The 16,402-nt window shown below is 34.5% G+C and overlaps 1 protein-coding gene across 1 annotated transcript in view; it reads left to right on the top strand.

Moving 5' to 3' along the window:
- The first annotated feature begins 382 nt into the window (after window positions 1–382).
- TMPRSS15 (transmembrane serine protease 15) overlaps window positions 383–16,402 on the top strand; it is a 128,468-nt gene continuing 112,448 nt past the window's right edge. Inside the window, exons 1-5 of the mRNA XM_046648334.1 lie at window positions 383–527; window positions 4,066–4,196; window positions 4,476–4,543; window positions 13,108–13,259; window positions 15,927–15,971. Coding sequence (XP_046504290.1) covers window positions 383–527; window positions 4,066–4,196; window positions 4,476–4,543; window positions 13,108–13,259; window positions 15,927–15,971 — 541 coding nt within the window. The remainder of the gene's footprint in view (window positions 528–4,065; window positions 4,197–4,475; window positions 4,544–13,107; window positions 13,260–15,926; window positions 15,972–16,402) is intronic.

Here is a 16,402-nt window from a genome sequence, read left to right as displayed (position 1 = left end):
TATCTGACTATGAACTTGATATTTTTCCCAATAGTTTTTTTTAAATGATAGTGTCATTTTTGTTTATAATATGCATTTAATTTCATTCACCTCAACAAATGGCCTGTTCAGGTGATTAACATTTACAACTGTAGGAATCTCCTTTACTCATTAATATCTTCTTAAAGATTAACTGCCCTTTTAAAGCTACTTAATGCAGAGAGACATAGTGCTGCCAAAGGGACATAGACAACTCATTTACATGGACTAGGAAATCTAGTGTAGACCTACATTGTCGCTTTATAAATCTTCTTGGAAAACTTGAGAGATTTTTCTCTCCAGTTGGTGCAGGTTTTTATATTCTTTCACAGTTCTTAGATTAGCATACCTTCAAAAGCCAAAAATGGTGTCGAAAAGAAGTGTACCTTCAAGGCACTGTTCTCTCAGCACCTATGAAGTCATGTTTGCGGTTCTCTTTTCCATTTTGGTGATCGTCTGTGCTGGATTAATTGCAATATCCTGGCTGGCAATCAATGATTCAGAAAGAGGTAAGTCGTACGGACTTGACTCCTGAAGGCGCACTGAGATGCACGTACACACTTTAATCTCAGTTATCCTGCCAGTGCATTTTATTCATTGTTGTACTTTCATGCCAAGATATTCATGTTGCATTCAGATGCTTCATTGTAGTTCACTTCACAGATTAGAAAAATTAATTGGTGTATAATTTGAAATTTAATCCAGAATTCAAGCATGAGACTAAGTTTTTTAAATAAAAAACATTGTTTCTCAGTTTCAACATACAACAAAGTAAGTTTCATAGCCTGTGGGTTTGTTCTGATAGAATTTAAATCATAACCATATTAAAACATTGTTGATGATACAAGTTGATACATAGGCAAAGTTAAAGAAAAAATATTTCTAGAGAATGATGTCTGTATTCTATTATTAAGCCAACAATTTTTTGTTGGTTTTTTTGTCTGTCTTTTGTGAGGAAGATTGTCCCTGAGCTAACATCTGTGCCAGTCTCCCTCTATTTTGTATGTGGGATCAAGCGTGGCTTGATGAGCGATGTGTAGGTCTGCTCCCAGCATCCAAACCCACGAACCCTGGGCTGCCAAAGTGGAGCACATGAACTTAAACACTCTGCTACCAGGCCACCCCTGAGCCAGCATTTTAATTGCCAAAATATAAGGGATCTTAGATGTAAATGGAGACTTATAAAGATCTCAAGCTTCCTGAGTAGCAACTTGTCATAAATAGAGAAAAATAAGAAAAAGTAACAGTTATTTAGAGCTAAATTATCTGTACCAACAGCTTTTCAAAGATCGTCAAGTGTATTCTACTTGCTATAAGCCTATATATATAAACCTATGAGCTAGTTGTTATTGTTACTCCCATTTTATAGGTGAAGAATCAGAGCATGGAATTTAGGTAACTTGTTCAAATTTGCATCATTACAAAGTGGCAGAAGATTCCAAACCAGAAAATCCAACTCTAGAATTTGTGCTTTTATTTACCATGGATTCATTTATAGGATAATTTTTTTTTAAATAGCAGCATAGCAATAACCTGGGTATTGAGTTTATTTTTTCTGAGAAATTTTTCACATTTTTTAAATGATGAATTATATATGGACCTGTTAATTCTTTCTGAAAACTCATGACTAAAATATGTTAATGTGATTGATTTTGGTTTTACCAAGAAAATTCCCAGCCTCTGAGTTAGCTATTTTCCTCTAGTAAATAAATGTTAAACTAGATATAATAAATATAATTTATAATTTTATAAAATAATTGCAATATAATCTCTGGCTTATTTAAATATTACCACCATATACAAGTGATATATTTTAAAGAGAAAGAAGACTTGTGGATATTTATATGACTATATGAACAATTAAATAGACTTTAGAGGTTCACTCAAACTTTTAGAATAACAGCTGCTTTGGTCTTATTTAAATGCTGTGAATAACTTCAAGGATGTATAATTATTTGGAAGTCCATTGGAATCTCTGATGCTCCATAAAGATATAAAAGTTAGTTATTTTAAAAGTAAAATAGAAAATAAAAATTTATAAATGTTAGTATGATTTAATAGTGAATAACTGAGTGTAAAAAGGGATTCAAGTTAAATCCATGATAGAACTCTAGAGGACGTAAGACATACTACTTTGAATACACATTCTTTTACTTGTTATTGGAAATCATTTTAGACTTACAAAAAAGTTGCAATACTGTTGAGTTCTTGTATTACCTTTGTTCAGCTTCCCTTAATGTCAATATCTTGTGTATCTATTGTACAATTGTCACAATCAAGAAATTAACAATGGTACAATATCATCAACTGGATGACACATTTTATTCAAATTTCACCAGGTTTTCTTCTAATGTCCTTTACCTGTTCAGGATCCATCAAAGATTTCTACATAGGATTTCGTTATCATGGTTCCTCAGTCTTCTCCATTCCATCACATTTCCTCAGTCTTTCCTTATCTTTTACAATTAAACATGCAGATCTAAATGTAATTTTGAGTATTTAAAAAATAAATGAAATAGTGTAAATAACAGTATGTTACATAAATTATGCAATGATAACTATTTAGACCAAATGCAAGTTTATTGCTTAAAATATTATTTCTAATGTTTCTTCTGGTCTGGGAAGTTTGGTGTCAATATATGACAGATAATGGGTTTTAAAGTCAACCAATCCTATGTCCAAATTCCAGATCTGTCACCTATGATCTTTATCACCTTGGGAAACTTTTATAGTGAACCTAAGCCCCAATTTTCCCACCTGGGAAAAGAAGAAATAACATCTTCTCATATCAGGTCAATGTGAGAATTACATATCACTGTTATTACATTCACTAATGATTCCATCATTGTGTGAGTTTCAGTTGAAGCATTTTATTTTAAATCTAAATATGTATCAAAGAAAATATTCTTACAGGGCTTAATGTGCTGCACTTAATGCACATTTTATTACCCATGTTTATGTTCAATTTATTAGCTTATCCCTTACATGTTTTCATATTGAGTTAATATATTTTCTACAGCATTCTCAATAACTTCTCCAATAACGACAGCCACCATCTAATGGCAAAAGGTCGTACATACCAATTTTATAATTATTAGAATGAAAGAAGTAGCTTCAAAGCTATGTTTCAAAGTAACACACACACTGAAGTCTTCACAGCAATCCGCATGTAGAAAACCAGCAGTGTCCCTGGATGCTAGGTGTTCGAGAAGTATCTGAAAGCAACTACAAAACTTTTAATGGTCCATTTCTCACCATGCTTCCCTGAATCAGTTTCCAAAATTGGAGAAAGTTGATCATCCCTGTCTCTTCCAACAGGATTCTCAACAGTGAAAAAACTAGGAAACTTGGAATGTGGGTTGTACTTCAAAGAAAAGAGAAAAAATTAGCAGGTTAGAGAATAAGTTTATTTTTTAAGCTTTTAAAACAACCAGATAGGTAAAGAAAAGAAAAAAAGCAGCTGACTATGGAACATGAAGACTGTAAAGAGAAAGCAAGAGCTGCAGTGCCAAGAAGCAAGAACTTCTTGAAGCGAGAAGTTTACTTGTGAAGCAAATGAAGTGAGAACTTTACGTCTGGCTTAACCAGAGTAGGGGAGAAATTTTACTCCCCCTTTTTCTAAATTCTTCTTGCTGGTCGAAGAATTAAATTGATATGAAACAGATTAACAGAAGAAAATCAAATTTAATTTTGTACATACAGGAATCTTGAACATATGAGGTTCCTCAACAGTCAGGCAGTTGAAGTTTATAAGGCATCCTGAGCTATGGAGAAGGGAATAGGGTCCTGGGACTTCAAAGGGATGGTGTTGCTGCCCTTCCTGGACTAGGCCCTCTATCTAAATTATTTTGGGTAGTTAAGGGGGAAGTAAAGAGCAAAATTTCTTGAGTCTTTCTGTTAGTTAAAAACAATTGGCCTAAAATAATTCTCATACCAAAGAGATGCATTTAGCGGTTGCAAATTTTGTCCCCCAATATTGGAATGTGTATATTCTCTCTTATTCATAATTCACTTTTTCAGTATTTTATTTCTTATTAATTCATCTAGATGCAGAATTTGGAAACAGTCATGAAGCCAGAGGGACATTGAAAATAACATCAGGAGCTACATATAATCCTAATTTGCAAGACAAACTCTCAGTGGATTTCAAAGTTCTTGCTTTTGACCTTCAGCAAATGGTAGGAGTCTGTCTCTCTTCAGCTGGTTTAAAATTTCATGACATAGTTTCACTAACTACTCGCCAAAAGATACATAGATCCCCTTTTCTAACTTTGAAAAACCTAGTACATAAATTTAACATGCTCAGAATGCTTAAATGTATGAGCCCCATCACCACAGAGAAGGAAATTGCCCTTAATCTAGTTCTAAGCAGAATATAAAGATTGCTTTGTTTAAGATTTATAAAAAAAGTTTAAATCTTAAATTGAATATGCTTTTTTTAACCTTTCCTTTTTTAGATAGATGAGATCTTTCAATCAAGTAATCTGAAAAACAAATATAAAAACTCAAGAGTTTTACAATTTGAGTGAGTACAACTCAAAAGTTTTCTACTGATCGAACGAAAGAACAGACTAGCAAAATAGCAACCGTTTTTGCTAATATTTGTAAAGTAGTGTCATTGCTTTTAGGAGAAAAGGGAATATTTTAAATTTTCAACGTTCTTGTGACGATTGAGAAAAGTGGAACAGCATAAACTTTCATATTAGTAGCAAATAATAATAACAATTCCGGATAATTGATATTGTGTTAACATGCTTCTCTCTCCTGAGGGTAAAGTCTTGCAGAGACACATGGAGGGAGCTGAGGTTGAATGTATGCAGATGCTGATAGTGGTTGGTTTGCTGTGAACATGTGGCAGAAGTTTGCTCATTATATTTCATTCACACTGTAAGTCATAAGAGAGAGGACTTGTTCATTCGTACACTCAGAGGGCATAAGACTGTACTTGGAGCAAGAAAGTGCTCAAAAAATGAATGAATCTTAGATTAATAGGAGAGTGATGCAATTTCACTATTGATACTTGAATCAGGAGTTTTCTTAACTGCAAACTACCATTAGGCCTTTGGAATAAAGATATGAATCAGCAGGAAATAGTCATGCCAGTTAGAATCTATAAAACTAAGTTAAAAGGGAAAAAAGCAGAGAGGGAATTCCATTAAAAAAATAGAAAAGTAGAAAAAGTGAGAGCAATCAAGACCTGATATATCTGAAAAACAGGAGAAGGTAGCAAAGCTTATAAAATAACTCAGAATAAGAAAGCACTGGTGGTAAGACCGTATCCCAGAAGTTTGGGGAAAATACAGATCCTATGACACATGGTAGTAAACTGAAGGAAACTCACTGGTTGAGCGTGTGCTTTAGGCTAAGCATTTTGTGATGTAAGTAAAATGTATTATCTAATTCATCACAAAATGACCGTGAAAGAGTTGTAAGTATTCTGATTTATAAATATGATACCAAAGCTTGGAGATATCAAGTAATTTGCCTCAGATCACTCAACCAGTAAGTGTTGGGGAAGGTATTTACACTCAGTTTTGTTTTTCTTCTGATTTAGCATATGTCCTCCTTCATATCAGGATGCTATAGTGACAGAACCCAAAGAGGACAGCAACTCATCACAGGGGTGGTGGGGATAATTTTAACTGTAAAATAGATGGGTGGACTCAAGATGAAATAGAGAAAAGGAAATTTCTATTTTCTACGGAAATAAAATGGGAGATACCAAACCTGGACAGGAGGAAGACCAAACAATGAAAGTCAAGATAAGCCTGGGGCAGCCTGAGTTATGCCAGTTAAACCCCTAAGCAAACTGGACTCATGGCAATATTCCTTAGTTACTCATGTCCAACTTTCCATATTGTTTTTGCCACGGAGGTAAACAAGTGTTAGTTGTTAGTCTTTTGGCGCCCTGCAATTGAAGGTGGTTATCACATTTGGGAGGATGGACAATGAGAAAGCTCCAAGCCCACAAATTTAAACGAAAGCACAAGATGTGAGCTCCAGAGCAGAGAGCAATGCCCTCTCTATATGTCTTCAAGACAACATAAAGTCACTACCTATGATGTGTGAATATCCATTAATTTTACTTTTATTCATTTATTGGGTAATACATGTACATCATTTATTGTGTACTAGCTAATGTACTAGGTAGTACATGGCAAGTTGTATATACAGTTTGTGTAATGGGAATGCGGGAGACGGAAAGATTTTAAATGATGTAATCTAGCCTTTGCTTCCCTGCTTTGGGCTGGAATGCCCACAGCCTGAGAAGGAAGTTCATTCTCCTCCAATAAAAGAAATTCATGCTACTTAAAATGGATTACTTCACATAAGGATATCTGATAAAAATTGGGAAGCCATCTTGCAAACTGTCTATTGAAGAATCATTGTTATTACCGTGTTTGGTTTATTTCTTTATAACTTCAGTTGCTAGAAAATTCTTTTTTATTCTCAACCAAGTGTTTATTTCTTTGGCTCTCGTTGACTGATCCTGCTTGTAGTTATTAATTTTTTATAGAGTAAATATATCCCTATCTTCATCTCTCAGTCTTTCAAGTACCTGAAGACTGCTTCTAGTGTTATCATCCTAAATGCAGGTATTCTCTGGGTTTCTGTCTCTGAAACTCACTCTGGTCTTTTTCCGTTTTTCCTTCCCCACTCCCCATAGGCATCTGCACCAAGCCTACCATATTATCTGTACACCCCCCCAAAGAATCTTGCCTTCTCTCTTTTGAATACTTTTTCACTGTTTGAACTTCCATTTCTCCCTTACTATAAATATAAATAACTCATCCATCCTTACAAGCCATTAAGAATCAGCCTATGTCACCTCCTCTTGGGATGCTCAACTGATATTCCGGTCTGGTTAAGTACATCCCCACCTGCTCACTTAGCACCTTGTTCTTACATATAAAGTGACAATCTAATCCTCGTTCTGTATGTAATTATCAATTTGCCTATCTTCTTACTAGACAATGAGCTCTCGAACGACAGAAAATCTGTCTTTGACATCTGTATTTTCAGAAACTGGTTAAGGCCTAGTTTAGAGTATATGCTCCATTAAGTCCTAGCAACTGAGTGAACCATTTATGTAACATCTGCTGTTGATGCATTGAGTAGTACATTAGGTGTTAGCATGTTTTCCTTTAACCCTTGTCTTACAGATATAAAAATAAGCATATTATAACTATGGCTTTAGCTTTCTGTTAGAATAGAATTTTAGTTAAAAAATTCTAAAATAGTTCTCTGGAAGCTCAGATGTGCTAATGTATTAAGGAGCCCCTCAGGTTGGAAGGGTGGGTCATGGAAGATTTGGTGAAAGATGCAGCACAGTATGAGAAGCATGGGTAGGGAAGAAAACGGAAGCCATTTCTGGTAAAGAAAGAATTAGTGTAGCATATTGAGGATATGATCTGGCTGGCTGTCATTAAGAAGACACCAAGACATCAAGAAGCTGCTGGATACAAGCCTAGGAGTCTGACATTTAACCTGTGTCAAATGAAAGCCATAGGGGACTGTAGGTCACTGGAGAAAGACAATAAGCCTGACTCTATAGAAATGCTAATCTTTTGTCTTAGATCAGGAACAACGGAACCAGAGAGCCTGCAGTTTCGTAGATGGTCTTCCCAAGAGTCTTGATATTAGCAAAAGAGTCCTTAGGTCTTAGTGACCAAGTAGAGGTAGGAAGGTTAAGTCAAAGGCAGAGATGATGCTTAGAAAAACAATGACAGGTCAAATGAAGATCATTTAAGGCGCAGAAGGAAATTTATTGCCTTGCCAATTCCTGTTGAAACCAAGCTAATCCTATCAGTGGATGGCACAATGAAGCAAAACATAAAGTTTCATCTTTTTATACCAAAAAAAGTTAAATTTTTATGTCTTTATTTTTCACCTATTTATCTATCCCTATATTTATCATTACTTATCCCACTGTACCTTCATGACATCTTAGTCTCAGGAGCCGGCTAGCCCTACCCCCATCTACTATCTTCATCTCTATCTACAATACAGAGGCTTCTACTCCTGTTTTCCAGGGCTTATTATGTCTGATAACCTCTTTCATTGGCCCAAGATCAGGACTAGAAGGAGACAAGGACTCTCAAGAAAGGTTAATTTCTTTGGTCTTTTTCAAGGTACAATTTTTAAAATGTTTATTCAATATTTACTCTGCGAGAGTAAAGCCATGCATGCAAGGTATTTTTTTTTTCCCCCACTTTAAGCTATTTTTCTTCTTTGGAGTGAGTGGAACCATCTTCTCCTTTCCAGTTTTGTAGAGGATTGACTGTGGAGATCTGCATTAAAGCAGCAGTTCGGATTTATTTCTCTATGTTTTCCGCATTCCTTAAGGAGAAGTATCCCAGATACCTGCCTCACCTTCATCAGGATCTGCCCAGAGAAATCCAGACAAAGAGCAGTATCCACTGCAGAGTTTATCAGGATAGTTTTGCTAAAGGGACCCTTCATGTTTACATGTTTACAATATGCAGGATAACTTTATTTTACTAGATTGGGAAAATTTGTTGAATATAGACTTTTACATATAGGCCTGGTGGGTTATCAAAACCCCAGCATTTTCTTTGATATTTAATAAGTAATCTTTTATTTCTGTCGATGGTAAAATCACTATGAAATTATAGATTATTTGAGCTGAGAATTATTTCTTTCCCTTCCTGTATAGCTACCTACAAGATCAATGGAGCCTAAACCTTGATACATATTTTATCATGATTCTCAAATAATATACTTCATCAGTGTAGACATACTTTCACCTAGCTGTGGCTGAGCTACTTTTAAATCAGAAGTGGGTTTTTGAAAGATGCAATACAAAGGAAGCATGAAAATGTCTGTACAATAAATTACAAGTGGGTATTTTGGGAGACTGAGAAGAGAAGGATAGGAAAAGGAATTTAGAAGCAGGAAAGAGAAAAACAAGCAAACATTTATGCTTAAACAATCACATATAAAAAGATAGACTCCATTCACAGGAAAAAGTGGCAGACTCTTAACTCATTTTTAAAATTATTTTAATTTAAACTCCAATGGATAAAATCAGGAAACAGAAGTAACTGAGTTCTCAATTAGATAACAATATCCTCACCAACTGTGAAAAATATATCTAAAAAAACTGATACCACATGAGTTTAATTATGTATATGGTCAATTTATAGCACTAAGCTCAGTCATTAACATATCTTTTCTTCCTTTTACAAATATTATTTAATGTCAACTCCTGGCCCCCTGCTAAATTGTGTGTGTGTGTGCATGCATGTGAGTGTGTGTATGTGTTTAGCCATTCTGCAGGACAAGCAAATGGTTTGCTCTCCTGGGAACACTTTGTTATTCTGCTTTGTGGAAAATGCTTTGACTCAGAGAGCATTTAGCAATTGATTCTTTTCATAAAATGCTGTTTACCCTTTGTGGCAATATGCAGCTCATTTTGCCCTTTGAGTACAGATGAGTCACAAAGTTAGGAAAGACTTTTGTTTGCTCAGCAACCCTAGAGGTTATCAATATCATTAAAGAAAATAAGAGATAAGAAACATTTTGATTTATTGCACACAGGCTCTCTGTACATTGATAGGATTTATCTGCTTAAAAAAAAAGCCTCAGATATTCTATTGGAACAAGCACTTTGAGATGAAAATGGCCATTGTTTCCTTTTTTTTCCTAAAGGAAGAACTCTCATTTACCTTAATAAATAAAATCAATTTCACAGCAACAATAGAGATCATAACCAAACTACTAAAGTAACAGCTGAAGCTTTCTTATTAGGTGAAACACAAATGTTCATTATGGTTTTCCTGATTTGTACTATATATCTCTCTTATCTCAAAATTTACTGTGAATAAGAAAAAGAATTTTTAAAAATACAACCTTATGTGGATACAGGATATATAACTCTTGTCCTTGTAAAGTATAAATTATTAAATGCAATGTATAATTCACAACGAAGAGCTCATCTTTCCTACAAAGATGTTTTATGCCTGAGGATGAACTAATGCACTTACTTTCAACTCAGTGAAGGAAAATTCCAGATTTGTACTTTCTCTACCAAAAGTGCTCGACCTCTTCTACTCCCTAACCCAAATAAAATAAAAGCAAGCGTTTGGCCAAATTAAACTTGTGGAAATTACTAAGAGCAAATGCAGATTTAATCAGAATTAAAACTATCTCGTGTGCAATTAAGGAAAAGGTGAAGATGTGGAATTGAAGACAGAAAAATTAATGGATACTGTTCACTCTCACTTTAAATATACTTAATCCTGTCCGTTTCACTACTTTGGGGAGGAGGGTTGTTAAGGAGACAAAATTAAGGGAGGAGGAAAAGAAGGAGAAAGAGAGGAAGAGGAAGAAGGAAAGAAAGAGAAAAAGAGTAAGAAAGGAGGAAGAGGGTGAGGAAGAAGAAGCGGAGGGAAGATTCTATCTCTTGAAAGCATAGAGAGAATAAAATATTTTCCCTTTCCCTCAAAAATCCAACTAGCTATTTTCCCCATCTATTTGAATATAAAGTTGTGCTAACAATGCAAGATAATAAAAGCCTGGGGATGCATATAGGTAAATGTGTTGTATTATCTTTCCTATTGACAAAGAGTTCATAATGGTATTGACAGCCTTGGTGTTGGGGGTTTGGGGACAGGAACTACATGAAAACACCTTTGGCAGACAGGGGCTCTGGGTTTCGCCCCCACGTCTGACACTAATAAGCTGTATAACTCAAGGCAAACTTACCTACATTACTCTGAGCCTCAATCTTCTCATTACTAAAATGACAATGCTAGCCAACATCAGATGCAAAATAGAGTAATCTCCCGCTTCTGCAGCTTGTGTTTAAATAAATATGGGGTGGGGCTTGGGAGTTATATGCCAGTTAGAGTTTTTTAAATTGCAATGAACACAACACATGACTAAAAGTGCCTTAAAGAATATGTGTTTATCATCTGACAGCACAAGAAATCTGGAGGCTTCAGCAGAGATTAATTTGGTGGTACAACTCTGACATAATCAGGAATTTAGGTGCTGTTCTTTTTTCACTAAGCTAACTTTAGCTTGTCAACTGTAGCTTGTCTCATGGTCACATCTCAAAGATGGATGTGCCAGTTCCAGCAATCACGTGTGGACATAATAATGTTAAACAAAGAAGAATAATAGTCTACTATAGGCCTTTCTTTTGTTAGATATGGAAAAGTTTTCCAGAAGTTTCCCGTTAGTGTCCCCTCAGATTCCAGTGACCAGGGGCAGGTTATATGCCCATGAATAAAACCATCATTTATATGAGAAATGGTTGGAAGCCATCACTTTTCCTGAAAAAACAGAGTTACTCTCAAATAAAATTAGGAATTGGCCAGCATGGAAAAATTAACAAATGTGAAAGAGTAGATATAAACAGTGTCTGTGACAAAATATATCTTTATCAAAGACAGCACGTGATTCCTTGTACAGGTAAGTTTGGCGAACCCTGAACTCAATCGTTATTAAGGAGCCTTCTCCTTTACAAAATTTGGTTACAATGATTTCAGCAAATGATTGGAAAGTTATAGATGCTAACATTTCAAAATAATTCAATAAAGATCAAGCAGGAAATTAGCATATCAGGGTATCCTGTTCATTTAAAAAATGAAAAATCAGCTATATAGAAAGGAATCACCTGCTAAACTGTGAATCTGAATAGTGGCACAGACATTAAGAGGAATATCCTACCTAAAGGAGAGGCTGATCTACTACAATCTTTCAGGAATATTCTGATCCTATAATATAGACATAGAGGAAAAAAAGAACATTTATTTTAGGTCCTATCAGAATAGTTATATGGACAGATAAATAAAGAATTCTTTTGGAGTTGATGAAGTCCTTCAAGAATCTCATTAACTTATAGAAATCACAAGGATATGAGTGTGACTTCCCAAATTTCAGAACCAGCAAACATAAAATTTAAAATTTGAGTTTCCCTAGTCTGCCTCTTAAGGATCCAAGTTTTCTCTGAGTACTCCCAGCTTACTGAGGGGTACAGAATGAAGGTCAGAGCCAGAGTTTTTCTCCCAAGAGATTGTATCCTAAGAGGATAGCGTGAGGCAAGTAGAAATGTAGGCAAGCGAGCAAAAATCTTTCAAGTATCCCTATTGGGCCAAAAATGTATTAATTTTTATGTTTCTTCAAACTGTGAACAGTGGCTGGCCCAGTGGGATAGTGGTTAGGTTCCTGTGCTCTGCTTCAGAGGCCTGGGGTTTGCAGGTTTGGATCCCGGGCGCAGACCTAGCACGACTTGTCAAGCCACGCTGTGGTAGCATCCCACATAAAATAAAGGAAGACTGGCACAGATGTTAGCTCAACAACAATCTTCCTCACAAAAAAGAAAAAAGAAAAGACCCTGAAAAAACCACCAATGAAGAAAATTTTTTAAATGCATGTTTCAGAGCAGGGAATAACTAAAAGGGAAGATGATTCGGGCCGTATCTTTGAACTCTAATGCTGTGGTCAGAGATCCGAACTCTTGACCATGATATTGAATACCCCTGAGTCCCAAATAATCTCAGGGATGCTCGTCTTCTTTCTATACCTTTAAATCAGGGCATATTTTGAAATTTTATATTAAAAATAGAGAAGAAACGTAGATATAGATCAATTGCTATCAGGCCTTCATAAACTATACAGAAAAATTTTCTTTGAAATCAGTAAAACTATCTTCCTACTTAGAAGTCCTCTGTGAAAAACAGCAAATCAATACTCTTAATTCCCTCAAACAGTAAAATAAAAATAAATACCATGTTACCACGTGGTTATGTTTAATTTCACACAAGTGACATTGGGGAACAGCCTGGCCTAGGGATTAGTGTGTTAATGTGGAACTCAGAAAACTCAGATTCCAATTCTGGATTTGTCTTTGTGTTCTTGGAAAAACATTTAGTCTTTCAATTACTTTTTCTTCCACCTATAAAATAAAGATAATATTTGACATAACCTAACTTGCACAGTAGTAATGAGGATTAACAAGGTGATAACTATAGAGAACTTCAAAGACATCTTACATGAATTGAGCACAAGTCATTTGAACAAGACTGATTTTTTCCTCTTATATCATCTTTTGCTCTGCAGAAATGGCAGCATTACAGTCATATTTGACCTTTTCTTTGCCCAGTGGGTGTCAGATGAAAATGTAAAGGAAGAAATGATTCAAGGCATTGAAGCAAATAAATCCAGCCAACTGGTCACTTTCCATATTGATTTGAACAGCATTGATATCACAGGTATCTGTGAACATTATTTAGTTTCTTTGAATCATTAAGCTATGAAATTAAAATTTGAGCTATATACCAGGAAAGCAGTGGGATCACTCTTGACTTTAGGAACATGTCTTATTGCCTGAGGTAACACATTTACATGAAAAATGTGAAATACCAAGAAGCTGTATTTGAAGAAAAATACCAAAGAGAAAAATTTTGTAAAATATCAAATAGCAAAAAAGTTCTGAAAATACTGGCATGCATAAATGTTTGTGGGTCTTACACATTCTTGGCATTGGTCAAGCACACTCTGATTTTTCAGGTATCCTCCATCAGAAAGTGACTCTCTTTTCTTTCTGATAGAGTCATAGACATTATTAGATTAGAGTCAAACATCCAATCTCTAATTAAGAAATTAAAAGAAGAAGAGGAAGAAAAAACAGGAGTCAATGAGTTTGATTCATCCCGATTACTTATTTATAGAGTAAAACTTTATTCTTAAAATGATAAATAATTTTAAGATAAGAATAAATCAAAAGGGAAAGAGATACAGGGTATCAAAAGTAATAGTGGGACAATGTCTATCAATGCTTAGATTATTCTAAATTTTCCATTCTAGTCACCCCCCATTCAATTTAATTCAATAAATATTTACACTCTGTGCTTATTTTGGTTGAGAACAATAATAATTTTCCGGATCCACAATCCCGCATGTGTCATCCTTGGGGACATTTATGTTTTGGAATTTAGAAATCTTTGGATGTTAGAAAGCTAATCAAAATATCAATATCCACATCAAGCGCAATAAAGGCAAACCACTAATGCCCTAATGCCAGGTCAAACAGTTCTGTTACAGAATGAGATCAGTCAGACCAGGTTTGCCTCTAAGTCAAATAAATAAAGCATATGGAAGTGTCTTGTTTTGTTTTTTGATTTTGTAGTAGTAGATAGGAAACTGTGGACCTCTCATTGCTTTTCTTTACAGCAATGGTTCATCAAGCAGTTTTCTCTTTCATTAAGTCTCCTGTATATCCCATAGTACCAGTTCAGTGAGAAGACAGCTGACGTTCTTGGTGCCTCCTCTACTGACAGTTGGGTCCCCTCTGGCACAGCTGCCAAGCAGAGACTGTTTGTTTTGGATCTTTGTCTGATTCAGAAGAGCTGAAAACTACTAGTAACTCGTATTAACTAGAATAGATGTTCTACCACCAACACATTTACTCCTCACATCAATCTTATTATGAGATATCTTTACTACCCCCATTTTATGGTGAGACCAATGCACAAATAATATTGGTAAATTGTCTTAAATCACACAGCTATTTAGAATTGGGTCAAGGGTTCTGACCCAGGTGGTCTGACTCTGTTGTCTGTGCTATTAACCATTATACGATAATTTGTTTCCAATGGTTTTGTCATTGAGTGATATTGATTGATTTGTTTTCAATAGTCAATTTTCTTCCAGAAAGTTGACTTCTTGCTCTCTTTATTTGAATATGCATCAGTTCCCGAAGGTCTGTTATGGCATATGAACTGACAGGTGTACTGAAAATTATTTTCATGACTCCCTAAAATTGGGCTATTTTGGGGAGGGAAGTTTGTGGTTTTAAAAATAATTTACTTATTTAATAAAACCATATCCTTTGAGTTAACTTAGAATAAGAGTCATGAATGCAATAAACTTTAACACAACATCAACTCGAGAATATGCTCCATAAGTTGAAGTTACATTTAACTTGTTGAACTATTTTAAAACACATTTACAAACATGATACTGAGATTAATTTTAGGTATCTAACATTCACTTGTATCATGTGAATTTTGAGATTTATAACATTTTAAAATTGGTTAAGAATTTCATAAACACCTTGGATTTTTGTATAGTACACTGTCAAATCAAACACAATACAAATTAAAATATCTTTATGAAAAAATATTACTAACCTTATTTTGTTATCTTCTTCATTAATAATCTACCATATATCATTTATGAAATTGCTATAGATCTCGTAGGAACTAGACAATGTAGAAATGAAGAAATACTGAAATAACCAAGTTAGTAGAAAAGAATGTACTTGTTAGCCTACTTACCATAAATACAATTTTGAATAAAAACAAATTCACTAGATGAAGGTTCTTCATAAGATGTGCTTTTGTTTACTTTATATCTTGCCTAGTTGGGTCATTATATTTTTAAAACTATTGAACATGTTAAATGTTGAGGAAAATAGCCAGTTTTTAATCATTTATAAAAAGCCGTTTCTACTTAAACAGTACTTAATTCCCAGTAGATATTATTATGTGCAAGATTATTTTGACATCTTTCATATATTTCAGTGTAAAACCATTGGTTCTAGGTCTGATGAGATCTGGTATGTGACGTTACATTAGTTGTCTTAAATATAAATTATTCTATATAACAATGATAAATAAATATCTTTCTTAAATGGGTAAAATAAAGCAAAGCAAACTTTTTGTATAGGTAAATTATATAGGGTGGATATACATAATCTGGAAATTCATGAAATGTATCACAATCAAACAATAATAGACCATTCGGCATGAAATGGGATACAACGTGAACTCTAAAGGATCAGATGCACTTTGAGTATTCAAACTGCACTTAATGTTTTGTAAAATACTTGTTTATATTACAAGCCCAAGCTTCAAATGAATTTTGCTTTATTCCAGCATCTTCGGAGAATTCCTCTACAGTAATCCCTGCAAAAACTTCAGGTCAGTACATACAGAATTTTTGAAAATATAACTTGGTGACCATCAAACTCCATGATGTTAGGGAAGAATTCATTTTTTCTGATAGCTCTTTCTGATACATTTATTCTTCATATTAAAATGTAAAATGCATATATTTGGTTAGGAATAATGTAGTTCATAATATTGCAGAGTTCATAATGCCTAATTACATATGAAATGGATATGCTTTTCCAATGTTCCTTTCATATTTTAAATTCTATACATCATGTATACATGTATGATGTGAGAGTGTGTGTGTGTGAGCCCAAAATATGGTTCTGATCATGCAGCCTAGGAGATGACATTATGACATTTGTAAGGTCACTAGAATGAGGAAAAGGCTATTTAAAAGATAAGCAAATGATAACTTTCAAAATGTATCACTCTCTTTGGAAAGGAGAATCTGACTTAAT

The sequence above is a fragment of the Equus quagga genome, chromosome 21 (genome assembly GCF_021613505.1).
Source record: "Equus quagga isolate Etosha38 chromosome 21, UCLA_HA_Equagga_1.0, whole genome shotgun sequence".
Classification (NCBI taxonomy): domain Eukaryota; kingdom Metazoa; phylum Chordata; class Mammalia; order Perissodactyla; family Equidae; genus Equus; species Equus quagga.
Note: the sequence above shows the minus strand (reverse complement) of the source record. Positions and strands in the feature narration are given on the sequence as shown.